The 27718-nt window shown below is 45.3% G+C and overlaps 2 protein-coding genes across 2 annotated transcripts; both read left to right on the top strand.

The window, feature by feature from the left end:
• Positions 1–485: 485 nt before the first annotated feature.
• LOC130535793 (AFG3-like protein 1) lies at positions 486–27352 on the top strand. Its single transcript, XM_057051082.1, has 16 exons — positions 486–895; positions 1585–1669; positions 12119–12165; positions 12476–12625; positions 12711–12782; positions 12939–13063; positions 13137–13407; positions 13824–13961; positions 14038–14191; positions 14262–14369; positions 15023–15148; positions 15790–15900; positions 15981–16096; positions 18756–18956; positions 25993–26187; positions 26429–27352. The coding sequence occupies exons 1-16, from the start codon at positions 764–766 to the stop codon at positions 26687–26689; spliced, it is 2292 nt and encodes a 763-aa protein (XP_056907062.1). The 5' UTR covers positions 486–763; the 3' UTR covers positions 26690–27352.
• On the top strand, positions 16182–17615 carry LOC130535792 (AFG3-like protein 1). Its single transcript, XM_057051081.1, has 4 exons — positions 16182–16465; positions 16548–16673; positions 17309–17373; positions 17500–17615. Exons 1-4 carry the CDS (start codon positions 16279–16281, stop codon positions 17548–17550), a joined length of 429 nt encoding a protein of 142 aa, XP_056907061.1. The 5' UTR covers positions 16182–16278; the 3' UTR covers positions 17551–17615.
• Positions 27353–27718: the final 366 nt, after the last annotated feature.

Below are 27718 nucleotides of genomic sequence, written 5' to 3'. Positions count from 1 at the left end.
GTAATTTTATTTCTATTTTATTCTATATTTATGTATACAGTATATGCTTATATTATGTATATATTATATTATATTATGTATATATTATATATATGCTTATAATATATGCTGTATATATGCTTATAACGTTCTAATCTTATCTGTATTTATCTTTTCTGTTTCTATACTTTGTATAGGTTGCTACTACAATTCAATTTCCCCACGGGGATGAATAAAGTACATCTTAATCTTAATCTTAATCTTCAATTATATTCAATTTCCTACATCTCAATTCCCTAGCCTTCTTTCCCCCCTTTGAAAAATTACTAGAACTATGTATTTTAATAAAGGTTTGTGCAATCAGCTCTGTCTTTTATTTATCACCCATCAACACAGGGTAACTCCACTCTGTCTCCGCCCAATGTCACGAATTCTGCTGCAGCCAATCATAGAACAGCGTTGCACTCAGGACCCTTAGGTCAACTTTTTTGATGCCTGAATAAAATACATCCAAAACACCAACTAGAAATCGTGAAAATGATCTGGGTTTTGACCAAGCTCATGAATTCACCGTTTCATACACATTTTAACGTTTTTGATATTTCTGGTTAATTTTCATCGGGTAAATGAAGAGAAAGTCTTTCGGGCTTTACGTCATTTTCAGTTGACATCTACTGTCTGAATCAACAGCAGTTGCTGTTACTTAATGTTGGCTGAAAGTTTTATCAGAAGTGTTATCAGTTCTGTACTTTAAAAGCTAAACCTGGTCCGGGGCTGGGGTACAATGTCTCGGTTCCTGAGGCTTTTCTCGGTGGCCACCCGTCCTCTCTGCCGGTCAGCCGGAACCCGGGTTCGTCTCTCTGGGGTGACGGCATGTCGGCTATTCACAGCCGGATCCCACATCCCCGCCATCTCGGTAAGTTCTGTTCTGCCTTTTCTAATCGACCAAGTGTCGTCCATTTAGCAGCGGCTAAGTCACTTCAAACTTGCTCTCCATGTGTGTAGATTTTTCTCAACTGACGGTTCTGCACCTGAGATTGAGCAAGCATTAAAATCGACAGGTGGTAGTTCTACTCCATGTTGAGGCAAAAGCAAACATCCAAGGACACAGTCAAATGATGACATATTGAGGCAGAAGAAAACCTACAAGCAGACAGTCAGAGGATCACATGTTGAGGCAGTCAGCTGACAGCTTTTTAAACTTTACCTTCGTGTATATGTTACTGTTATACGTATTTGGTATTTAAACAGTGTTAATAATGACAACTGAGCCATAAGCCCTGGGACCATTGTGCTCGTTTCACGCTGGCGAAGGGGAGGGCCAGATTCTTCTTTTAACAATAGCGACGCCACGGCACTGATTCGGCCCTTGATGCAGCTTTTTGTTAAAACGTAAACCCAGCTGCTTGATTGAGTCTGCATTTAGGTCAAAGCTGTAAAGTTATAGATGGGTGCTCTTTCCACACACAGAACATGCTGATCAACAGTACATGATGGAATAATTCCTCTATGTTCCTGGGCTTTAGTTCAGTTTGTTGTAGGTCAGTGTGTCCATCAGCAGAAACTCTCAAGTTAGATTGAATTATTTCTGGATCTTTCTTTTAGAACTTCTTTCGGACTTCTGTCAATTTTGTGACTGGTCACAGAATCCAGTCAACTCCGTGTAGATTTTACTCCACTGAGCCCAAAGGTAAGAGCATCTAAATTAGCTTGGTTAGCAGACTTGGACTGGAGCTCACATGGAAATAATAATAAAAAACAATTAAAACGAATTGATTTTATTCTTGTATTTGAAACATATATATGCTTTCTGATTTTATTGACATTATTGGGGAAGCTCCTCTAATTGGACTATCAGAAGTTACAATCTTCATATTAAAGAAGCAGCAAATGTCTGCCAGAAAATGTTCCTTCAAGTTAAGTAACAGATGATGTCCATATCAAAGACATTAAAGTTATTGGTCATTTATTTGCATTTGATGCATTCGAAGGTATAAACTACTGAGTGTTTCTTTGGATCTGACTGTTTAAATTTAATTTGATCTTAATGTTTATATTTAATTCCATCTTCTTTTATTCAAGTTTCAAGTCATTGTGGCATTATATAAAAATATGATAAAATTAGAGATGCTGCTCCTAATGTGTCCAAAATAGTTATAAATACAAAAGAACACCCTAGCAAGTTCCTGGTCCACTTCAGCAAATGATTTAATGTGCTAATGAACGCTTGCTAATGCCTTAACATTAGCAACCACGCTAGTCTTAGTTTTATGGACAATGATAGTGCTTGTATCAGCACAGTGCCTATTGTGAGGTTGTGGCTGTCTCCTCAGCCTCTACCTTCACTTTACTGCTGCCTGATTCAGGAGAAAAGGGGAGGGTTAGAAGTCAGGCAGGGGAAATGAGACGGACCTCTGGGGGTAGGCAGAGTTGTTCATATTTTTTTTTTTTGCAGCCTAAACACTTTACAGTATTTAGTAATTAATGTCTGAGCCGTCTCTTATTTTCGTTGTGTCAAATCTGTTGAACACTAAAACATAAACTTAAACCTTGTAGTTTTGGTGTTTTCTGACAATTTTTTCCCCAGTAATACAGTGAAAATGAGAGGAAATGCTGGTATATACTTTACAAGATGATGTGTTTTGGGTAGCGGCTGAAGGCAGGGACCTTGGCGGTCTGATCCCCGGCCGCATAAACTGGCTCTAGGGACATGGAATGTCACTTCTTGAGAAGTTCCGACTAGATATAGTTGGCCTCACCTCGACGCACAGCAAGGGCTCTGGAACCAGTCTTCTCGAGAGGGGTTGGACTCTCTACCACTCTGGAGTTGCCGATGGTGAGAGGCGACGGGCAGGGGTGGCAATTCTTGTTGCTCCCCAGCTCAGTGCCTGTATATTGGAGTTTACCCGGTGGATGAGAGGGTAGCCTCTAGTGATGGGACGATGATACCTCAAGGAGTGTATTGACACACTACACAAACTGTGTCGGCACTGTATTGATACTGTGTTGGTCACCCAATAATGACCCCTGCAGTAGTTATAAAATGATTGCAGGTAAAGAAATTCCTTGTTTGTGTAAATGCTAAACTGAGTTGGTATGTAAAATATAGCAAATTTGAGTTACAAGTCAGAGTTACAATTTTTAACTTATGTACACATTTTTGTTAACTGTTACGTCATATGAAATAAAAGATAAAAAAAGTGATTAGTTTATGAATTTTTATTGAGGAACAAAAGTTTTTGGAGTGTCTTTGCTCCAAGGCGATTTCTCCTCTTAGACACCAGCTCCCCAGCCTTAGAAAATACTCTTTCACACGGTACAGATGACGATGATGAGCAGAGAGTTTTAAGTGCAAGTTGATGCAGATGTGAATATGTTTTCTGGTTCCGTTTCCAATATTGTAAAGGGTCTTGGTTTCTAGGTGTGTTTCCTTCTGCCAGGTAGCGTTGGACTTCAATTATGGAGTCAGCTGTTGCGTTAGAGGTCTTCTGGGTCTCTGCAACCTCCATATCAAGTGTTTTCCAGAGATTGTCCCCTAAAAAATAGTTAATCATTAGTTTATTATCACATGACAAAGTGCCACAGAAATATCCGAATAAACACAAAGAAATGTGTTTTCATACCTGAACTGGGTTCTGACCCATGTGAAGAGCTAGGCTCTGCTTCTGTTGGGTCAGGCTCTTGGCTCCTCATTTCTTCCGCACACTCTGACTTCAGTCTCTTCACCGCTTCACTTGCCTTTTGTTGACTAACAAATTCAATTGTTTTGAATCTGGGATCTAACAGTGTTGCCAGTGTCATGTGATTCCATGCTGCAAATAGCGTCAATTAGCCACTTTCTCAGGTTTTCAGCCAGTTGTTGAGCAGCTGTTTTTGTCACTGTTGTGGCCTGACGTTGAAGCTCAATGTAGATCATTCTCATCAAGGGAATGACCTTCGACCCAGAAACCCTTTTTTCCTCAGACAGTTCTCTTGTGGCTTGGTCAAAAGGAGCAAGAACCCTGAGCATCTCAGAATCAGAATCAGAAGAAGGTTTATTGCCATTGTTCATGTAATACACAGTATTACACAAACTAGGAATTTGTCATGGTGTGCCGCTGCGACATTCAACATAACACTAGACATCAACACCACACTAGAATAAGATAAATAAAATAAAATAAGACTTATATACAGTATATACATAAATAGTGAGTGGTAAGAAATAGTGCAGGTCCATGAGGAGTAATGTATTGTTTATGAGTCCGGCTGGCTGCTGTACATGGTGCTTAAGTGATAAGTCACTTGGTGTTCAGCAGCCTGATGGCAGAGGGGAAGAAGCTGTTAGTGTAGCGGGAGGTTCTGGTCCGAATGGACCGTAGTCTCCTGCCTGAGGGGAGGGGGGAAAACAGTCCGTGACCAGGGTGGGAAGGGTCGGCCGTGATCCGACCTGCACACCTCCGGGTCCTGGAGATATACAGGTCCTGGATGGATGGAAGCCTGCAGCCGATCACCTTCTCGGCAGCGCGCACGACGCGCTGCAGCCTCAGTCTGTCCCTGGCGGTGGCACCAGCAAACCACACGGTGATGGAGGAGGTGAGGATGGACTCGATGATGGCCGTATAAAACTGCGCCAACATCCTGGGAGGCAGTTTGAGCTTCCTCAGCTTCCGTAGGAAGAACATCCTTTGCTGGGCCTTCTTGATGAGGGAGCTGATGGTTGGCTCCCACTTAAGGTCCCGTGTGATGGTGGTGCCCAGGAAGCGGAAGGAGTCCATGATGGTGATGGGGGTGTCCATAAGGGCAAGGGGGGGCAAAGGGGCTGTAACTTTCCTGAAGTCCACAATCATCTCCACTGTTTTCTGAGCGTTCAGCTGCAGGTTGTTGTGTCCGCACCAGGACACCAGTCGAGCCACCTCCCTCCTGTAGGCAGTCTCATCGCCATTGGAGATGAGACCGATGAGGGTGGTGTCATCCGCAAACTTGATCAGTTTGACAGACTGGTGGCTTGAGGTGCAGCAGTTAGTATACAGGGAGAAGAGGAGGGGGGAAAGTACACAGCCCTGGGGTGATCCGGTGCTGATGGTGACGGAGTCGGAGACAGTCTTCCCCAGCCGCACGTACTGCCTCCGATCCGTCAGGAAGTGAGTGATCCACCTGCAGAGGGAGTCAGGCACACTAAGCTGGGACAGCTTGTCCTGTAGCAGAGCGGGGCGGATGGTATTGAATGCAGAGCTGAAGTCCACGAACAGGATCCTCGCGTAGGTTCCCGGGGAGTCCAGATGCTGCAGGGTGGAGTGAAGGGCCAGGTTGACCGCGTCGTCCACAGATCTGTTGGCTCTGTAGGCGAACTGCAGTGGATCCAGGAGGGGGGTGGTGATGGACTTGAGGTGTGGCAGGATCAGGCGCTCTAAGGACTTCATGACTACAGAGGTGAGCGCCACAGGTCTGTAGTCGTTAAGCCCAGTGATCCGTGGCTTCTTGGGGACAGGGACGATGGTTGAGGTTTTGAGGCAGGCTGGCACCTGGCACGACTCCAGGGAGGAGTTGAAGATGTCTGTGAAGACAGGAGTCAGCTTCTCTGCGCAGTGCCTCAGGGTGGAGGGAGACACGCCGTCCGGGCCAGGGGCCTTGCGCGGGTTCAACCTGGCGAACTGCCTGCGCACATCCTGCTCACTGATGGTGAACGAAGGGGGGGAGGAGGGGGGAACTGGTGGTAAGTGATGGGGGGGGGGACTGATGGTGAGTGGAGGGGGGGAGGAGGAGGGGACTGCCTTTGATGGAGTAAGGTCCATGGGGGCAGTGACACTGGGGGGAGGGGAGGTGTTGGGCATGGCTGACGAGGTGTCAAAGCGGGCATAGTGGAGGGACAGGCTCTGACAAAGGGCTTTGTCGTCCTGACCCTTTGAAGCCTGAGGCCTGTAGTCGGTGATCTGCCTCAGGCCTCTCCACACAGAAGCAGAGTCGTTAGCAGTAAACTGCTGCTGAAGTTTCTCCGAATACACAGATTTAGCTCTCCTCAGTTCCTTGCTAAACCGGTATTTGGCCTCTCTGTAGCAGTCTCTGTCTCCACTTTTCAGCGCTGCTTCCTTTTCTTTCCTGATCTGTCTGAGTCTCGGTGTGAACCAGGGCTTGTCATTGGAGTAACTCACCCTAGTGCGCGTTGGTAGAATGCGCTCCTCACAAAAGTGGATATATGAGGTCACAGTGTCCGTGTACTCATCCAGATCATGTGTGGCCCCTTTAAACATGTCCCAGTCAGTTGTGTCCAAGCACGTGCGCAGCTCCTCCACAGCCTCACTGGTCCATCTCTTCGTGGTTCTCACGGATGGCTTTGTTAGTTTGAGTTTCTGTCTGTATGTGGGGATCAGGTGGACCATCACGTGATCAGACAGTCCTAGCGCAGCACGGGGGACGGCCCGATACGCGTCCTTCACTGTGGTGTAGCAGTGATCCAGCGTGTTCTCTGCTCTGGTGGGGCATTTGATAAACTGTTTGTACCTGGGGAGCTCGTATCTCAGGTTGCTCTGATTAAAGTCACCAAGCACGATAACCAGAGCGTCGGGATAGGTCCGCTCCACTTGTTGAATACGGTCCGCGAGCGTGCGCTGAGCCTCGCGCACGTCCGCATCTGGCGAGATGTAAACAGAGGCCAGAATGAATGAAGCGAACTCACGCGGAGAATAGAAGGGTCTGCAGTTGATGAAAAGGTATTCCAAAGCAGGAGAACAGTGCTGAGAGATCACGGTCACATCAGTGCACCAGTCGCTGTTTTTCCCTTTTCTGCCTCCTCGGATGTTTTATTTCCCGTGTTAAACGTCCCAGTTGTTGGGGCCGCTTCCGCCGCGTTTCTCCAATGATTTGACATTCTTCTGGAGTCAGTGGAGTGATGTCAGTTTTTAATGAGGCCAGTGACACCCAGACTGCCTCCTTCTGCTCAGTCATTCTTTCAAACATTTGGTAGGTACTGTTCCATCGTGTTGGCACCTCGTTTATTAATTTATGGACCGGTGTTCCCAGCTGTTGCTGTATTTGAGTGAGCTTCTCTTTAGCAGTCACGCTTGATCGAAAGTATGTCACAATGTGTTGTGTTTTGTTGCGTATTTCTGTTATTGTTAGGATTTAATCACATTATTTTCTCACAATTAAATTCATTAAATGGGCTATACAAATGGTATGCCGTATTTGCAGCATTCGAGCACATGAAGTCATGTTTACTGCTGCATCAGTGACAAGACACCTGACCTTTCCCGCTATGCCCCACTCCTCCATGAGGCTCCTTTTAACTGTGGCAATGTTTTCTGCAGTGTGTTTCTGAGGAAAATGCTGCACTCCCAAGACTGATGAATGGAGTTCATGGCTTTCTTTGTCCACATAGTGGCCAGTAACGGCTAGATATGCCTCCATATTCATAGACGTCCACATATCAGCTGTTAAAGTAACAGCAACGGCGCTCTGGAGGTCCTTTTTTGTTTTCTCCTTTTTCCTCCTCATATCTCTGGCTCACCAAGTCCTTGATGGTCTGGAAAATAACCATACAAATACTGTTACACCAATAACATATAGTTATATAGTTAGTACAAAAATATAATAACATTTCTTAAACATACCTTTCTGCTTGGTAGAGCATACAAGGGTATAATAAGCTTCAAGAGCTCCCTGAATCCCTCATTTTCAACAAAGCTGAGTGGCTTACAGTCTTTGATGATCATGTTGACCACTGCCTCATCCACTGCTTGCTTGTTGGGAACTGCAAGCCAAAAGGAAATATTTTGTCAAAAGCTTAATAAAATGACTGTAATTTTTACAAACAATATCAAATAGACATAGGGCGACATGGTGGTGCGGTGGTTAGCACTGTCGCCTCACAGCAAGAGGGCTGGAGGTTCCATACCAGGCCTGGGGCCTGTCTGTTTGCATGCATGTTTTTTTTTAATCACAATTTTTATAGAGAATTTCAACATACCTGGGGTACTCTCACGAGTATCTGCCAATTCTTCATTGCCATGCCGAGCTCTATAATGCCTCAGCATTGATGAAGTGCTCTTATTGATGTAAGATAGCTCTGTGGAGCAGAGCCGACACTTCACCTACAATAACATAAAAAGTTAATTTATCTGAAAACAATTCAAACCTCTTACCAGAACAGAGTAAAAACTAAGGTGGTGCATTGCATTCACTTGTTAAAAAAATAGACACCCTATCTCATGATTTCGAGATCAGGATCTCGTAATTACGAGATAAAATGAATAAAGCAACTGTAAGGCTCTTTAACTGACTATCATGTATCACAGGTCATTCACTTGATAAACTGATAAAGTGAGTGCAATGCGCCACCGTAAAAAATAGTATATAACAGTAAACAATGCTCAAAGGAGAAAAAGATTTACCCTTTTTGGAGTCCTTAGAGGGAGTGCTGGAGAGTGCTCCTTCTGGGGGCTCCCTCGTCCACCTGGGTGACCTCAATGCTCACGTTGGCAATGACAGTATGACCTGGAGAGGTGTGATTGGGAAGAACGGCCCCCCTGATCTGAACCCGAGTGGTGTTTTGTTATTGGACTTCTGTGCTCGTCTCAGATTGTCCATGTAAACTATTATTTGTATGTTGTGAACTATGGCCAACTATTGAGTTTATTTAATATGGTTTTGTTAGAAATAGGTAATGACATGTATGACTTCCGATATGAATGATTTTTGGTTCCTGGGGGAGTGTTCCCTCCGGACTGGATTTTGGGGAGGGAACCCAGGGGAAAAGTATTAAGAGAGACCCGCGGAGTTGCCTTGTAAGTTGCCTCACTGGTTAAGAAATAAAGAAGTCATTTGCCCTTGTAACCTGTCTTCCTTTGTACCCACGAGCCGACGGAAAGGAACGGACATAAGTTCAGGTTACATCCATAACAAACACCTTGTTCAGGCATAAAGGTGTCCACATGTGCACTTGGCACCAGGACGCCTTAGGCCGCAGATCGATGATCGACTTTGTGATTGTGTCATCGGATTTGCGGCCGCATATTCTGGACACTCAGGTGAAGAGAGGGACGGAGCTGTCAACTGATCACCACCTGGTGGTAAGTTGGCTCCGATGGTGGGGAGGGATGCCGGACAGACCCGGCCGACCCAAACGTATTGTGAGGGTCTGCTGGGAACGCCTGGCAGAGTCTCCTGTCAGAAGGAGCTTCAACTCACACCTCCGGGAGAGCTTTGACCATGTCTCGGGGGAGGTGGGGGACATTGAGTCCGAGTGGACCATGTTCCGTGCCTCCATTATTGAGGCGGCTGACCGGTGCTGTGGCCGCAAGGTGGTTGGTGCCTGTCGTGGCGGCAATGCCCGAACCCGCTGGTGGACAACAGCAGTGAGGGATGCCGTCAGGCTGAAGGAGTCGTATCGGGCCATACTGGCCTGTGGGACTCCTGAGGCAGCAGATAGGTACCGGCAGGCCAAGCGGAGTGCAGCTACGGCTGTTGCCGAGGCAAAGACCCAGGAATGGGAAGAGTTCGAGAACAACTTTCGGACGGCCTCGAAAAGGTTCTGGACCACCATCAGACGTCTGAGGAGGGGGAAGCAGTGCACTGTCAACACTCTGTATAGGGATGTTGGTGTGCTGCTGACCTCAACTCGGGATGTTGTGGATCGGTGGAAGGAATACTTCGAGGACCTCCTCAATCCCACCAACACGCCTTCCAGTGAGGAAGTAGGGCCTGGGGATAGGCTCTCATATCTCTGGGGCTGAAGTTGCCGAGGTAGTCAAAAAACTCCTCGGTGGCAAGGCCCCGGGGGTGGATGAGATCCGCCCAGAGTTCCTTAAGGCTCTGGATGTTGTAGGGCTGTCGTGGTTGACTCAACTCTGCAACATTGCGTGGACATCGGGGGCGGTGCCGCTGGATTGGCAGACCGGGGTGGTAGTCCCTCTTTTTAAGAAGGGGGACCGGAGGGTGTGTTCCAACTATAGGGGGATCACACTCCTCAGCCTCCCTGGTAAGGTCTATTCAGGGGTACTGGAGAGGAGGGTCCGCCGGATAGTCGAACCTCGGATTCAGGAGGAGCAATGTGGTTTTTGTCCTGGGCGTGGAACAGTGGACCAGCTGACCAGCTCTACACCCTCAGCAGGGTCTGCGAGGGTGCATGGGAGTTTGCCCAACCAGTCCACATGTGTTTTGTGGACTTGGAGAAGGCATTCGACTGTGTCCCTCGGGGAGTCCAGTGGGGGGTCCTCCGAGAGTATGGGGTGTCGGGCCCGCTGATACAGGCCGTCCGCTCCCTGTACGATCGGTGTCAGAGTTTGGTCCGCATTGCTGGCAGTAAGTCGAACTTGTTTCCGGTGAGGGTTGGTCTCCGCCAGGGCTGCCCTTTGTCACCGATTCTGTTCATAATTTTTATGGACAGAATTTCTAGGTGCAGTCATGGTGTTGAGGGGGTCCGGTTTGGTGACCTCAGGATCGGATCTCTGCTTTTTGCAGATGATGTGGTCCTGTTGGCGTCATCGGCCCGTGACCTCCAACTATCACTGGATTGGTTCGCCGCCACACGTGAAGCGGCTGGGATGAAAATCAGCACCTCCAAATCCGAGGCCATGGTTCTCCACCGGAAAAAGGTGGAGTGCCTTCTCCGGGTCAAGGAGGAGATCCTGCCCCAAGTGGAGGAGTTCAAGTACCTTGGGGTCTTGTTCACGAGTGAGGGAATGGAGCAGGAGATCGACAGGCGGATTGGTGCGGCGTCCGCAGTAATGCGGACTCTGCACCGGTCCGTAGTGGTGAAGAGAGAGCTGAGCCGAAAGGCGAAGCTCTCAATTTACCGGTTGATCTTCGTTCCTACACTCACCTATGGTCATGAGCTTTGGGTAATGACCGAAAGAACAAGATCACGGATACAAGCGGCCGAAATGAGCTTCCTCCGTAGGGCGGCTGGGCTCTCCCTTAGAGATAGGGTGAGAAGCTCTGCCATCCGGGAGGAGCTCGGAGTAGAGCCGCTGCTCCTCTGCGTTGAGAGGAGCCAGATGAGGTGGCTTGGGCATCTAGTTAGGATGCCCCCTGGATGCCTCCCTAATGAGGTGTTCAGGGCATGTCCCTCTGGTAGGAGACCCCCGGGAAGACCCAGGACACGTTGGAGAGACTATGTCTCTCGACTGGTCTGGGAACACCTGGGGATCCCTCCAGATGAGCTGGAAGAAGTAGCTGGGGAGAGGGAAGTCTGGGCTTCTCTTCTTAGCCTGCTGCCCCCGAGACCCGACCTCGGATAAGTGGTAGAGGATGAATGGATGGATGGATGTACAGTGAGGCCAAATATTTCTGCTTGCACCCTTCAAATTTTAAATTAGGGGCCACTCTCTAGAGGCCTGTGTGTGACGACAGTGGGGTGTGAGCAGCTAATGGTCCTTTTAGCTGTCTGAGCTGCTGCAGTCATGTCTTTTCTACTGCTGTACTGCTACTACCACACCGTAATTTTTTTTGTTGACACTTTCAATGGCTGAGCCCTGAAAAGTCACAAGTTCTTCCTCACCAGCTTCATTAAGCCACAGTGGCTTTGGATCCACTCTAAACCTCATCTCCCGTTTTTATGAGCTCAATCACAACCGCGTCATAGGCACACTCAATGATGGTGCTTGCCAGATGGACTGTAGTACAGTCATTGGTATAAGGTACTTGGCACACAATCCTGTGGAGCACCCGTGCTGAGTGAGGTGGAAGGGGAAAGGCATGTAACACAATCTGTGCGCAGTGGTTGGGTTGGTGAGGAAGTCGCTAATCCATATGCGGAGGGAAGATGGAAGACCAAGATGAAGTAGGTGTCTGGGAGGAAGGTGTTGATGAACAGAAACCTCATGGATGTGTTCTCTTGCTGTGACTCAGTGCCTCATGGGTTGACATGGATTATTTGGGGTCAAAGTGTTGGGAGACAGGCATGATGTCAGAGGCCAGTCTCTCAAACGATTTAATAATGACTGATGTTACAGCTACTGCAGGTAACGCAGATCGTAGTGCCTGAGCAGAGAGCATGTAGTTGCAGCTCCAGCACACATGGCTCATTTATACTTTATTTTCTATTAGGTTTGCTCTCACTTTCCTTATTTTGATAACAGTGAGCTGCTGTCATGATGCATTTGCCCCACTGTAGGATCAAACAAAGTTGATTTTATCTTTAACATTCATCTGTTACTTTTAGATGGAGGTGGAGGTGGAGGAAAAGACTGGTGGAGTCGTCTGCAAAAGGTTTTTTTGTGTGTTTGCGTCTGAATGTGCGGGTGCAAGAGTCAACAAGAGTTTTTGATTTAGGGGGATTGGATTAAAGGAGGGGACATGCTTCACATTTTACTAACAAAAAATTTAAACACAAGGCATACTTTTTCCTTCACACCCCACTCACACAGTGGTTTTGAGTTGGTCTGTCACAAATGAAATCAACCTCTATACGTTTAGGGTTGTGCTGTGCTGTGATGTGAAAAAGCTGAAGGGTGTAAACAGCTCACCGCTGTCGCTATGAAGAGAGCTCTTGTTGTCAGCTCTGTCTGCTGTCTCTCAGGGTGACGTCCCTTGGGACGAGAAGGATTTCCGGTACCTGCTGGTGACAGCGGCTGGACTCACTTCAGTCCTTCTCTATTTCTACTTCAGAGATAACAGCAGAGAAATCAGCTGGAAGGACTTTGTCCATAACTATGTCAGCAGAGGAGTGGTAAGCGGCACTGGCCTGGTGAAACCCATCAAGCCCGTGGAGTCAAAACCACATTGTAAATGCAAATGTCTGTCTGCCCATCCAGGTGGAAAGGTTAGAAGTCATAAACAAACAGTATGTGAGAGTCATTCTACAGCCGGGCGCCGACACTGATGTGGTGAGAACTAAAGATTAGGTCTAGTAAACATAGTAAAGTAAGTTAAATAAAAACCTGGTTTCAGCTGAGCACTTACTGCTGAGAATGAGGCCACAGTTGTTCAGACTCTCCTGTCCTTTAATGTCACCTTTCATTCTATATTTGACCGTCCGGCAGAATTATGTCTGGTTCAACATTGGCAGTGTGGACACATTTGAGAGAAACCTGGAGATGGCCCATGCTGAGCTCGGCCTGGAGCGGTCGGATCGTCCTGCTGTGGTATACAGCACCGAGAGTGATGGGTAGGTTTCACAGGAACTATTCAAACGTGTGGGGAGAAGATGTTTGACCAACTGCTAATCCTTGAATTCTCAGCTCCTTTTTCCTCAGCATGATACCCACCCTGCTTCTCATCGGCTTCCTGCTGTTCACACTGCGGCGAGGACCAATGGGAGGAGGCGTTGGCGGTGGAAGGGGAGGACCCTTTAACCTGAGTGAGTCAACGGCAAAAATGATGAAGGACAAAATTGATGTGAAGTTTAAAGATGTGGCCGGGTGTGAAGAAGCCAAGCTGGAGATCCTGGAGTTTGTCAACTTCCTGAAGAACCCACAGCAGTATCAGAACCTTGGAGCCAAGATTCCCAAGGTGAAATTCTGATACCTGATCAGTCAGCTGTTGCACTTAAAGAGTGTTACTTCATTGTTCCTAATGTCACAGTCTAGGTAATTTGACACGTTCTGGATCAAACTAATCTAAGCAGGAATGAGATCAGTAACAACCCAAATGTGAAAGATGCGGGAATTTCACATTATCATTACAGATCAAACACTACAAATAAAGAAATTTCTTTGTTCTCTTCCACAACATAAATAGTTTCCAAGGTTATTCCTGGATTTTGATTGGACAGTAGACGTGTTTTAGGGATAAATCATCACAAAAACCTCATACCAAACTGGAGAGACATGCAACACGAACATGTAAAAATCTAATCTTTGCTTGTCCAGAATAGAGCATCATAAATCAACGCACGCCTTCGTTCTTTTCCTCTATCTCTCTTTCAGGGTGCCGTGCTTTCTGGCCCTCCAGGAACTGGGAAGACTCTGCTTGCTAAAGCCACAGCTGGAGAGGCCAACGTTCCATTCATCTCCATCAATGGTTCGGAGTTCTTGGAGATGTTTGTGGGCGTCGGCCCGGCCAGAGTGAGTTTCTGGGCAACTGCAGTTCTGATGATGTTTCTGTTCTCTGCTTTTGTTTCACGCTGGCATTTCTCCAAAGGTGAGAGACATGTTCTCCATGGCGAGGAAGAATGCCCCCTGCATCCTCTTCATTGATGAGGTCGATGCTGTTGGGAGGAAGAGGGGAGGAGGAAACTTTGGAGGTCAGAGTGAACAGGAGAACACACTGAATCAGCTGCTGGTGGAGATGGACGGTCAGAACCCTTTTCAGGATTGAAATGTGACTTTGATATACTGTAACCCTAATAATGATTTCTTCTACAGGGTTTAACACAGCCACCAATGTGGTTGTTCTGGCTGGAACCAACAGACCTGACATCCTGGATCCGGCTCTGATGAGACCAGGTCGCTTTGACAGACAAATATACATCGGTACAGTAGTCGTTTTTAATCAACTACTCCCAGAAGAGCAAGAAGAGTAACAACCATGACAACAGTAATACCCACAACATTAACAACCACAACAACAACAGTAATACCCACAACATTAAAAACTGTAGCAACAACATTAATAACTACAACATTAAAAACCACAACAAGAGTAATACCGTCAGTCAGTCAGTCAGTCAGTCAGTCAGTCAGTCAGTCAGTCAGTCAGTCAGTCTTTATTTATATAGCATCTTTTACAGTCAGAATTGTTTCTAGGTGCTTTACAGTGCCTGACCCCCAACAAGCAACAGTGGCAAGGAAAAACTCCCCTTTAACAGGAAGAAACCTTGAGCAGGATCAGGCTCATGTAGGGGGACCTTCCTGCTGATGGCTGGCTGGGTAGAGAACATTAAAAACCATAACAACAGCAATAATTATACCCACTACATTAACAACCATAACAACAATAGTAATACCCACAGCAACAACAGCAGCAGCCTTAACAACAGTAAAAACCATAACAACAACAGTAACAGCCTCAACAACAGTAAAAACCATAACATCTACAACAATGGTAACAAACATAACAAACATCAGTAACACCAATAACAATACAAACAACACTAACTGCAAGCTCTTTTTGCGGGGGTTCCCAGGTCCACCGGATATTAAAGGTCGCGCTTCAATCTTTAAAGTTCACCTACGGGTGCTCAAACTGGATCCCAGCATGGACAAAGATGCTCTGGCCAGGAAAATGGCTGCTGCCACTCCAGGATTCACTGGTATGTGATGTTCGTTTTGACCCAGACTAGCAACAGATTTTACTTGCATCTGACTGTAAAATGCTACATCCATTGATACATATAAAGCTGCAATATCCTATAAAAGCATTCCACAGACATGCCTCAGTGTAGATGATCATTAGCTGGAGTTACTCTCTACCTACCTTCAAAAAGCTCTTGAAGACACAGCTCTTCTGAGAGCACCTGTTCTCCTAACAGCACTTATCTTTGGCCTTCTCTCTCATCTCTCCTCTCTCCTTCTATCATTTTTTTTATCCCTCTTCCTTCCCTCTCCACAGCTCTGCTCTGGTAGTTGGTAGTGTTCCAGGTAGTTTAGAACTGTAAAGCTAGTCAGTTATTCACATTGGTCTCACTATGTAATCATAGTAGCACAAATGTAAGCAGTGGGATCAAGAGGATGGGTGATGAGTTACTTTGGGGCAGCAGTAGTGTTTCCATGGACACATTCATCAATAAAGTGGAGGAGCTCCTTTAGTCAAAGGAATTCAGTCATGGTCAGGAAATCGATTAAATTGTTGCAGAAATGTCAAAACTGACTTTTTTGAGTTGATTTCACAGCTGATCAGTAATCGTGACTTTACCCAAATGTTAATCTAAGCTTTTAAAATCATTTTACTTAGGAGCTGACATTGCTAACGTCTGTAACGAGGCAGCACTCATTGCTGCAAGACACCTAAATGCATCTGTGAGTGCCAAACACTTCGAACAGGCCATTGAACGTGTCATCGGAGGTCTGTTATATCATAAATTGTTCTGGTTATTTTCACCTGTGTCATCTAGATCTGACTTTTTTTCCCCTATTGGGTTTCAGGTCTGGAGAAGAAGACCCAAGTTTTGCATCTCACAGAGAAAACGACTGTAGCATATCACGAGGCTGGTCATGCAGTTGTGGGCTGGTTCTTGCAGCATGCCGACCCACTACTTAAGGTCTGACTTCAATCAATCAATCGAGCGATCGATCGTGTCTGTTACAATCAAAATTGTTTCTAAGCACTTTACAGAATCCCAGGGCCTGACCCCCAACAAGCAACAGTGGCAAGGAAAAACTCCCCTTTAACAGGAAGAAACCTTGAGCAGGACCAGGCTCATGTAGGGGGACCTTCCTGCTGATGGCTGGCTGGGTAGAGAACATTAAAAACCATAACAACAGCAATAATTATACCCACTACATTAACAACCATAACAACAATAGTAATACCCACAGCAACAACAGCAGCAGCCTTAACAACAGTAAAAACCATAACAACAACAGTAACAGCCTCAACAACAGTAAAAACCATAACATCTACAACAATGGTAACAAACATAACAAACATCAGTAACACCAATAACAATACAAACAACACTAACTGCAAGCTCTTTTTGCGGGGGTTCCCAGGTCCACCGGATATTAAAGGTCGCGCTTCAATCTTTAAAGTTCACCTACGGGTGCTCAAACTGGATCCCAGCATGGACAAAGATGCTCTGGCCAGGAAAATGGCTGCTGCCACTCCAGGATTCACTGGTATGTGATGTTCGTTTTGACCCAGACTAGCAACAGATTTTACTTGCATCTGACTGTAAAATGCTACATCCATTGATACATATAAAGCTGCAATATCCTATAAAAGCATTCCACAGACATGCCTCAGTGTAGATGATCATTAGCTGGAGTTACTCTCTACCTACCTTCAAAAAGCTCTTGAAGACACAGCTCTTCTGAGAGCACCTGTTCTCCTAACAGCACTTATCTTTGGCCTTCTCTCTCATCTCTCCTCTCCTATCATTTTTTTATCCCTCTTCCTTCCCTCTCCACAGCTCTGCTCTGGTAGTTGGTAGTGTTCCAGGTAGTTTAGAACTGTAAAGCTAGTCAGTTATTCACATTGGTCTCACTATGTAATCATAGTAGCACAAATGTAAGCAGTGGGATCAAGAGGATGGGTGATGAGTTACTTTGGGGCAGCAGTAGTGTTTCCATGGACACATTCATCAATAAAGTGGAGGAGCTCCTTTAGTCAAAGGAATTCAGTCATGGTCAGGAAATCGATTAAATTGTTGCAGAAATGTCAAAACTGACTTTTTTGAGTTGATTTCACAGCTGATCAGTAATCGTGACTTTACCCAAATGTTAATCTAAGCTTTTAAAATCATTTTACTTAGGAGCTGACATTGCTAACGTCTGTAACGAGGCAGCACTCATTGCTGCAAGACACCTAAATGCATCTGTGAGTGCCAAACACTTCGAACAGGCCATTGAACGTGTCATCGGAGGTCTGTTATATCATAAATTGTTCTGGTTATTTTCACCTGTGTCATCTAGATCTGACTTTTTTTCCCCTATTGGGTTTCAGGTCTGGAGAAGAAGACCCAAGTCTTGCATCTCACAGAGAAAACGACTGTAGCATATCACGAGGCTGGTCATGCAGTTGTGGGCTGGTTCTTGCAGCATGCCGACCCACTACTTAAGGTCTGACTTCAATCAATCAATCGAGCGATCGATCGTGTCTGTTACAATCAAAATTGTTTCTAAGCACTTTACAGAATCCCAGGGCCTGACCCCCAACAAGAACAGTGGCAAGGAAAAACTCCCTGTTAACAGGAAGAAACCTTGAGCAGCACCAGGCTGATTTAGGGGGATCCTCCTGCTGATGGCCGGCTGGGTAGAGAGGGAGGAGAAGGGGAGGACAGGTAGAGGAGAGAATAGGCAGAGATCATGGAAATACATTAATTATAACAAACTGCTGGTATAGAGTTGAGTGGGTCAGCGGGATCAGAGGTCAGTAGGTCAGCATATAGCTATTAAGGCGGCGATACCTGTAGAATCTACAAGTATCCCAGAAAATTAGCAGGACGACGCGGCTCGCCTACAATATGAAAGGCATCACAGGGAGTCCTGTTAAATTAGCCCATGATGTTGACGTTCCTGCCTGTCCTGTTGTGATTGAGCCACTGGACATTCTGTCAACAGAGACTGGTCTCATCTCAGAGACTTTAGCTGCTAAAGTCTCTGAGAGAGGGGGAGAGAAGCAGAAAAACTACACAAGAAATAACATCATCAATGATCTACTCGGAGAGTGGAGGAGAGAATGCTGTGAATGGGTGACAGAGGCCTGTCAGGTGATCATGTTTCTGGACCCTGGCAGCCTCGGCAGCATAACTAAGATGTTAACCCTAATAATTAGACGACCCTCTAAATATGATAATTAGTCGGTCTAGCATAATAACTGGAACCACAGAATTACTGACAATAAGCATTTTCAAAGAGAAAAGTCTTAAGTCTAATCTTAAAAGTAGAGATAGAGTCAGCCTCCCGTACCTGGACAGGGAGCTGGTTCCACAGCAGGGGGGCCTGATAGCTAAATGCTCAGCCCCCGTTCTACCTTTAGAGACTTGGAACCACAAGTAAACCAGCATTCTGAGAGTGTCATGTCATTCTGTCTGTTCTGATTTGTGGCTGCTTCTGATTTTAAAGGATCATTTATGGGTCAACAACAAAGATAATAAAATGACTAGACCACATTAACCGATTTTGCTGTCTCATCAGTATCAAATATTCCCAGTTGTATCAGCTCTAAGTGTGTGTGTATGTGTGTGTGTGTGTGTTCAGGTGTCTATCATCCCACGGGGGAAGGGTCTTGGTTACGCTCAGTACCTGCCCAGAGAGCAGTACCTTTACAGTCGGGAGCAGCTGTTCGACAGGATGTGCATGTTGTTGGGGGGGCGTGTGGCCGAACAGCTCTTCTTCCACAGGATCACAACTGGAGCTCAGGATGACCTGAAGAAGGTGACACAGTCTGCGTATGCTCAGGTAGACCACTCGCACACAGCAGAACTTTAGTCATCCTGGTCAACTCTGTTGTTGAAGGTGCCGTAGTCTCATTGAAAATCACGCTTGATTCTGTTACCCCCCTGAAAAAGAAAATAGTAAATCAGAGGAGGTGCTCCACCTGGTATAATTCACACATTAGGACCCTCAAGCAGAAAGTGCGAAGACTAGAAAGGAAGTGGTATTCTTGTAAAATAGATAGCTACCATTTAGCCTGGAAAAACTGTCTGGCAGTTCACAAAAAGGCCCCCTGTAAGGCTAGAACAGCTTATTTTTCTTTAATTGAGGAAAATAAGAACAACCCCAGGTTTCTTTTTAGCACTGTGGCCAAATTGACCAAGAGTCACAGAGTTTTAGATCGACATATTCCTTCTTCCCTTAGTGGTGAAGACTTCATGAGCTTCTTCACTGATAAAGTTCTAGCTTAGAGAAAAAGCTAACCAGGCCATCCCAACAACTGGACCATCACCAGATGTGCTGACTGTGGGCACATACAGGTTCTCCAACAAGCCCTTAAACTCCTTCAGCCCTATATATTTTTCTGAGGCGTCATCGCTAATTTATAAATCCAAGACCACCACGTGTCTTTTAGATCCCATCCCAACACACCTGTTGGTGGATGTTTTACCAATGATAGGCAGATATATCCTGGACCAGATCAATTGTTCTTTAGTGACAGGTTATGTACCCCGGTCCTACAAGATGGCAGTGATTAAGCCGTTGCTTAAAAAACCATCACTGGATCCGGACGTACTAGCAAATTATAGGCCGATATCCAACCTTCCTTTTATATCTAAAATTCTTGAGAAGGTGGTGGTGACTCAGTTACTGGAGCACCTGCAGAGAAACAGCCTGTTTGAGACGTTTCAGTCAGGCTTTAGAGCTCATCACAGCACAGAAACAGCACTTCTTAAAGTTACTAATGATCTTCTTATAGCTTCAGATCATGGACTGGTTTCTTTGCTGGTTCTGCTGGACATCAAATCAAATCAATCTTTATTTATATAGCGTCTTTTACAATCAAAATTGTTTCAAGGCGCTTTCCAGAATCCCAGGGCCTAACCCCAGACAAGCAACAGTGGCAAGGAAAAACTCCCCTTTAACAGGAAGAAACCTTGAGCAGGACCAGGCAAATGTAGGGGGACCCTCCTGCTGATGGCTGGCTGGGTAGAGAGAGAGGAGAGGGGGGAGGACAGATAGAGGACAGATAGAGGAGAGGAGAGGAGAGAGGAGAGGAGAGGAGAGGAGAGGAGAGGAGAGGAGAGGAGAGGACGGGCACAGAGCACAGAAACACATACAAAAATACACTATTTATACATGCCGCCAGGCGAGTGGGTCAGCGGGGCCGGAGGTCATCATGCACCTCCGAAGGCGGCGATACCTGTAAATGAGTACAGAAGTGGGGGGGGGGGGGGGGGGGGAAGCAGAAAAACTACACAAGAATCAGCATAACTAGTCTGCTTGATGAGGAGGAGGAGGAAAGGAGAGGAGAGGAGAGGAAGCCATGACCTAGTGGGGGGGTGACAGAGGCCTGTCAGGTGATCATGTTTCCGGACCCCAGCAGCCTTGGCCTATAACAGCATAGCTAAGATGTTAACCTAATGATTTGACGACCCCCTAAGTATGATAATTTATCTGTCTATAATAGTAACTAGAACAGGGGTGGGCAAACATTTTGATTCGTGGGCCACAATGGGTTCTAACATTTGACAAAGGGGCCGGACCAGGAGCAGATGGATGGATGGAGTGCTTTGGTAAGCTCACCTAATTGGAGAAAAAATACACATCTTGGGATATGGAGAAAACATGTGCTTTAATTTCAAATGAAAATGAAGAGAAGCATTACAACAAAATATCTGACTTTGGAATGAGTCTTAAAACACTAAATCAAATGAATAAAATGTGCCTTTTTAAAAAAAATTAATAACCATTTCTATTTTAAAGCACTGAAAGTTCTGTTATCCTTCAGGATATCACCATCACTCTCCTCCTGACTGTCTTTTTTCTAGTGGGAAAACACCAGAATTGCAGTGAAAATTTAACATTAACAAGGTTTATTCATTTAATTTTTCAAGTTTGGCGGGCCGGATTAAAACGTTTAACGGGCCGCATGTGGCCCCCGGGCCTTAGTTTGCCCATGCCTGAACTAGAATTAGTAACAATAAGCTAGAATTAGTAACAATAAGCTCATCAACATCAGTGCTGCTTTTGATACAGTTGATCACAGCATCCTGTTACAGAGACTGGAACATATGATTGGGATTAAAGGGACAGAACTAGACTGGTTTCGATCGTATGTATCTGATAGATACCAGTTTGCTCATGTCCATGGCGTTCCCTCTTCATACAGCAGGGTTAGCCATGGAGTTCCACAAGATTCTGTACTTGGACCAATCCTTTTCATGCTTCCCTTAGGAAACATTATTCGGCAGCATGGAATAAATTTTCATTTTTATGCTGATGACACTCAGCTTTATTTATCCATGAAACCAGAGGAGACAGAGAAGGTAGTGAAGCTTCAGACCTGTCTTAAAGACATAAAGTCCTGGATGTCTTCAAATTTCCTCCTCCTTAACTCAGGAAAAACTGAGGTCATGGTGTTTGGTCCTGAACCTCTCAGGGATAGATTAGATCACATGATCACTCTCAATGGTATCTCCTTAGCATCTACCGTATTTTCACGACTATAAGGCGCACCTAAAACACTGAGATTTTCTCAAAAATCGACGGTGTGCCTTATAATATGGTGCGCCTTGTGTGTGGACTGAGTTCCAAAATCTGTGTCGCGGAATTTTTAGCTGTTTGGAGAAGAAAACGATTAATCTAAATTACTGCGTAGGAGATGGTTTTAATCCAGTCAGTCGGTCAGGATACACAGACGGAAGCATGCGGAGAGATCTCTTTTAAGTGTTCACAGTTCTAATCTTATATAGCCAAAGGCCTGCCTCTGAGGCGCGGACACAGGACGTCTTCACAGCATGTGTGTGCTGCATGCACAGGACACAGGACGTCAACACAGTAGGTGCGCGCTGCATGCACCACAAGAGTTTGGTGCCTTCACAGCATGTGTTCTGGCTGGCGCAAGATTTTGAATGACTGAGAACGTCCCCCCCTCAGTCGTTTGACCTTGGTCTTCTTTGAACCTCCTTTGTTTCCTTGTAAATGAATGAGGAACCAAACGGACTTCATCTGCTCTCCTAAATTTACATTTCAACCCTTCCTCCTGCACTCAATTTACATTTCACAATCAAATTCCATTTCAATTCCTTCCTTTTGCACTCAATTTACATTTCACAATCAAATTCCATTTCATCTGCTGTTTGCCTTTGGTAGGTGCACTACGGTAAACGCTCCGCCAATCGATTAGCGGCACACCTACGCATAAGGATCCCCTAAAATGGCGCCGCGTATGATTGAGGCTTACTTTAAACTGCAGGCCATTGAATATGCGGCTGAAAATGGCAATCGAGCAATCTTAGTGTTTTCGCTTTATGAAGAGGCGGCATTCAGATTCAGATTCAGATTCAGATCCTTTATTGTCCCACATGGGGAAATTTACAGTGCAACAACAGCAACAAGAGCACTCAGAGAAAAATAAGATAGAATCAAATAGAAATCAAATGGAATATACAAAGAGGATGTATATTTACAATAATCCAGATAAATGGATATTCGGCCTCTGTGTACCTGTACATAGTACACAGGGTGAATACAATATACATATCAGAATATATTATATTCAGATTGTGTTAGCGGGTGTTCTGTTTATTGTGCAGTCTGACAGCAGCCGGCAGGAAAGATCTACGATACCTCTCCTTCACACAGCGAGGGTGGAGCAGCCGCTCACTGAAGGAGCTGCCCAGTGCTGCCAGGGTGTCCTGTCCCCTACAGGACACCCTGGCAGCACTGGGCAGCTCCTATATGTGGGACGTGTTGTTCAACATGGATGACAGCTTAGCCATCATCCTCCATACGTGCGAGGACAACTGTTGCGCAGCGGCTGCCAGCGGATTACCAGGAGAGGGTGGCCATCTTCCACACCTACTGCCCCGACAAGATTATCGCGCCCAGCCACATCACCAACATGGATGAGATCCCTCTAACTTTTAACATCCCTTTGACCCACAAAGTGGAGAAAAAGGGACCAGCACGGTGGCGATACGCACGACGGGGCACGAGAAGTCGTCGTTCACCGTGGTTCTCGGCTACCACGGAAACGGACAGAGCGCTGGATGACGGAAGGCGAACACTACTTCACAAAGACTATGAGGCAGTGGCGGGCAAGTTATGCCACCATATGCGGGTGGATTGTAGACGCATGGGCTATGATACTGTCTTCGTGTATTGTAAGAGCTTTCACAAAATCAACGCTGAACCGTAACCGGTCGGTGAGTCCGATTCAGATGATTAAGAAGAGGAATTCGGGATGTTGGACATTGAAATAGTGCAGCTGTTTAATTCAGATACAGAAGATGAAAACTTTGGTTTTGTGGCGGAAGAATGAATATTTTGTTCAATAAATGTGTCGAAACTTACTGTTTTACTTCTGTCATTTTTTACTATATGTTTTAGCATGCGCCTAATAATACGGTGCACCTTGTGTATGTTTTAAATACAGAAATAGCACCCATAACTGAGACTGCGCCTTTTAATACAGTGCGCCTTATGGTCGTGAAAATACGGTAGTCTCTCTGTGAGGAATCTAGGAATAACTTTTGACCAAAACCTCTCCTTCAACTCGCACATTAAAACAGTCTCTAAAAGTGCCTTTTTTTCACTTCAGCAACATCACAAAGATCAGGAAACTACTGACGCGGCATGATGCTGAAAAGTTAGTCCATGCATTTGTTACTTCCAGGCTGGACTATTGTAATTCTTTATTATCAGGGTGTTCAAACAACTCCTTAAGAAGCCTCCAGCTGATCTAAAATGCTGCAGCCAGAGTTCTCACAGGTATTGACGAAAGAGATCACATAACTCCTGTACTGGCGTCTCTTCATTGGCTGCTCATTAAATTTAGAATAATTTTTAAAACCCTTCTTTTGACCTACAAGGTCCTCAGAGGCCTAGCTCAATCCTACCTGGAGAAGCTAGTGACACCTTACCAGCCCAATAGACCGCTCCGCTCTCAGAATGCTGGTCTACTTGTGGTTCCCAGAGTCTCTAGGAGTGGAATGGGGGGCCGAGCATTTAGCTACCAGCCCCCCCTGCTGTGGAACCAGTTCCCTGTCCAGGTACGGCAGGCTGACTCCATCTCTACTTTTAAGATCAGACTTAAAACCTACCTTTTTGAAAAAGCTTATTGTTACTAATTCCAGTTACTATCATAGACAGACAAATTATCATACTTAGGGGGTCGTCTAATCATTAGGTTAACATCTTAGCTATGCTGTTATAGGCCTCTATCACCCCACTGGGTCATGGTTTCCTCTCCTCTCCTCTCCTCTCCTCTCCTCTCTCTCCTCTCCTCTCCTCTCCTCTCCTCTCCTCTCCTCTCCTCTCCTCTACCTGTCCTACCCCCTCTCCTCTCTCTCTACCCAGCTGGCCATCAACAGGAGGGTCCCCCTACATGAGCCTGGTCCAGCTCAAGGTTTCTTCCTGTTAAAGGGGAGTTTTTCCTTGCCACTGTTGCTTGTCTGGGGTTAGGCCCTGGGATTCTGGAAAGCACCTTGAAACAATTTTGATTGTAAAAGACGCTATATAAATAAAATTGATTTTAATTTGATTTGAGGTTAACATCTTAGTTATGCTGCTATAGGCCGAAGCTCCAGAAACATGATGACCTGATTATTAGACGCATAATCTAATTTCAGAAAGAAAATCAATTTTGTACTTATACAAGCCGCATCGGATTTTAAGCCGCAGGTATCCCACGTAATATATATATGAAAAATTAGATCGAAAACATTCAGTACGGTATATGTTTTTATTACCGTAAGAGACGATTTACTGACGAGTGACAAACAGACAGGTAAGAAACAACTTGTATGTTTATACAGAGACCTTAAATCCAATTTTCATCACGTCAGGATTTTTTAACTTTTCTTTTAATTTAATCCGCTTATCCAAGGTAGTTTTCTATGTCAACTGGACTGGGTTTCTTCTCTTGAAGACGTTTCGCCTTCTATCCAGAAGGCTTCTTCAGTTCTGAAATCGCTGGGGAGAGAGCTTGAAAATATATAGCCCCTGTGGACCATCTGCATGCTAATGATCTGAACTGAAGAAGCCTTCTGGATAGAAGGCGAAATGTCTTCAAGAGAAGAAACCCAGTCCAGTTGACATAGAAAACTACCTTGGATACAATGACCTGGATGATTGAGAATCTACACAGACATCTTAATCCCCTTAGCAACATAAACAAATATTTTTTTAACAGTGTCTGTAATGCATCTACCTTGAAATATACGTTTGTATCAGCTACACACAAATTACGTTGTTTATGCTTTTTTACTCAAACAATGAACAATCTAAAACTCCCCGATGGCCCACCTAAAATCTTCTATTTTCATCGCGGTGGCGATTGCTTTTGCCTTTAGTCTGATTTGTACAGCGGAAACACCGCGGCCGCCTGCTCTCTGTGTGTTGACCCAGTCTTCCAGAAAGTTTTCATGCTTGGGCCACCTGCGATGTTTACGTCTAAAAGCTTTAGTCGTCTTTTTGCTTTGGATTAGTTCTTCAGATGGGCGTCTCCACCTTCTCGCAATTGATTACCGTAATGTATGCCAAGATTATGCGCGGCAGCTCGATTTCCTTGTTCAACCACCAGAGTGATCGCTTTTAACTTAAAAGTCACATCATATGCTTTTCTTCTAGTATTTTCCATGTTGATGAGGGTTAGTAAAATTGACTGATTCACAATAGTTGTGATAGTGCACCACGAAAAAAAACATAAATAAGCCACACTGTAGAATAAGCCGCAGTGTTTAAAGTGTAGGAAAAAAGTAGAGGCTTTATTACGGTAGTGCGATCTGTTGTTTGATGAAGATGAAGTTGGGAGAATACAACCTTTGTCCACCAGGTGGTGCAGTTTGGGATGAGCGAGAAGGTGGGGCAGGTGTCGTTCGACCTGCCCCGGCAGGGTGAGATGGTAATGGAGAAGCCGTACAGTGAGACCACAGCAGAGCTGATTGATGAGGAAGTGCGGGAGCTGGTGGACCGAGCATATGGCAAAACCATGCAGCTGATAGAGGAAAAGAGAGACTTGGTGGAGAAGGTAAGACCTACCTGTTGGAGGTCCGACCCTCGGGTTTCTACTGGATGACAGTACAGACCTACACACACACACCTACTCCATAAACAGAACCTTTCACTCACACCCTTGTTACCGCTACACTTGTAAATGTTACACTTGTAAAAGAATTTGGATTCACTCCTCAAAAAGATGAGACAAGATTGTTTCCATGTGCGTTGCTGCTCCAGCAGCTGTTCCCTGAATGAAAACTTCTGTCTTTCAGGTGGGGACGCGCCTCTTAGAGAAGGAAGTTCTGGACAAGATGGACATGGTCGAGCTTCTGGGTCCACGACCTTTTGAGGAGAAGTCGACATATGAGGAATTTGTGGAAGGGACGGGGAGCTTTGAAGAGGACACCAGCCTGCCAGAGGGTCTCCAACACTGGAATCAGGAGCGTAAAGGCGACACTGACTCGGCACAAATGTCAGAACTTGTTGAGCCTCAGATCAGAGCGACAAGATATAAGAGTGACCAGCTGGGCTGAGCTGGATGAACCCACTTGCAGATGGTTTTCACAGAAACACACAGTTTTTCTGTTGGGTGGAGAAAATTGACTTTCAGGTTTTTATTTATCAAAATGGAAGTGGTTTTCTGGAGAACTGTTGTGTTTTTGAAGAAGTTTCTCTGGGCCTTAAACAGAAAACAACACACAGGTTCTTCTCAATAATGCACATTTTTGCTGTGGAGAATCAGAATGCTATAAAGAACTTTTGTTCCTGACTCGCATCAACATTCCCAACTTTCCTGAACTTTTATGGTTTGAGATTTGAATTTCCAATATTTCTGACCGGTGTCACCAGTCTGACCATCAGTCTAGCTGGGTGTGTTCTGTACTGCTGAAGAGGTCTGGGTTGGACCACCGTTCCAACTGCAGTAGCTCCCCCCACACGATTCTCACCTTTCTTTAATTCTCTAATAAAAATTCCAGAACCCAAAAATATTTTTACCAACTGATTCCATTTTTTGGAATATTTAATTTCTCCATGTAAACACTCACCTAGAACCATCAAAACCATTTCTATTGCTGCTTTCACACAAGGTCATCCAACTGGAACTTTACTGGTGTCGCTTTGGCTTACTGGAGTAACTGAAGATAATGATAAAGATGATAATGAGTAGTTTTGAATAAAAGTGTCTCTCACCATTAGACATGTGTGGATTTGTTTGAAATGATTTTATAATATTCATTAGCTAAATTATTTTAAAGAAGTTTTTAGGCCCAAAAGTTTGCTGCTTTTTTTTTTTTTTTCTTTCGGCTTGTGTAGCCTGAACCTGTCCAGTATTCAGAATGCCCCGCCCCCTTTTTTGCATTTGACATGTGCTCTATAAAACGTGTTAAACATAATTGCCTTTATATTGTGTCATATCACCTAAACCCGACGTCATTTGAGGTCAATCAGAGCATGGGAAATGGACCACAACCATGTTGGCTGATCATCTAGTAGCTGATCTTACTTCATTTTAAAGTTGACCCGTGGAACTTTAACCTTTATTTCGGTAATTCAGGTGTTTT

Source organism: Takifugu flavidus, chromosome 13 (genome assembly GCF_003711565.1).
Source record: "Takifugu flavidus isolate HTHZ2018 chromosome 13, ASM371156v2, whole genome shotgun sequence".
Classification (NCBI taxonomy): Eukaryota; Metazoa; Chordata; class Actinopteri; order Tetraodontiformes; family Tetraodontidae; genus Takifugu; species Takifugu flavidus.
This window is presented reverse-complemented; position numbering and strand designations above follow the sequence as displayed.

Bases quoted from the DNA above. Each gene is read 5' to 3' on its own strand.
- LOC130535793 (XM_057051082.1), top strand. From the start codon at position 764: ATGTCTCGGTTCCTGAGGCTTTTCTCGGTGGCCACCCGTCCTCTCTGC. The intron at 12,783-12,938 runs GTGAGAACTAAA...ACCGTCCGGCAG, and splicing joins CGGGCGCCGACACTGATGTG to AATTATGTCTGGTTCAACAT. The intron at 15,901-15,980 runs GTCTGTTATATC...ATTGGGTTTCAG, and splicing joins CATTGAACGTGTCATCGGAG to GTCTGGAGAAGAAGACCCAA.
- LOC130535792 (XM_057051081.1), top strand. From the start codon at position 16,279: ATGGCTGGCTGGGTAGAGAACATTAAAAACCATAACAACAGCAATAAT. The intron at 16,466-16,547 runs GTAACAAACATA...GGGGGTTCCCAG, and splicing joins CCATAACATCTACAACAATG to GTCCACCGGATATTAAAGGT. The intron at 17,374-17,499 runs GTGAGTGCCAAA...ATTGGGTTTCAG, and splicing joins CAAGACACCTAAATGCATCT to GTCTGGAGAAGAAGACCCAA.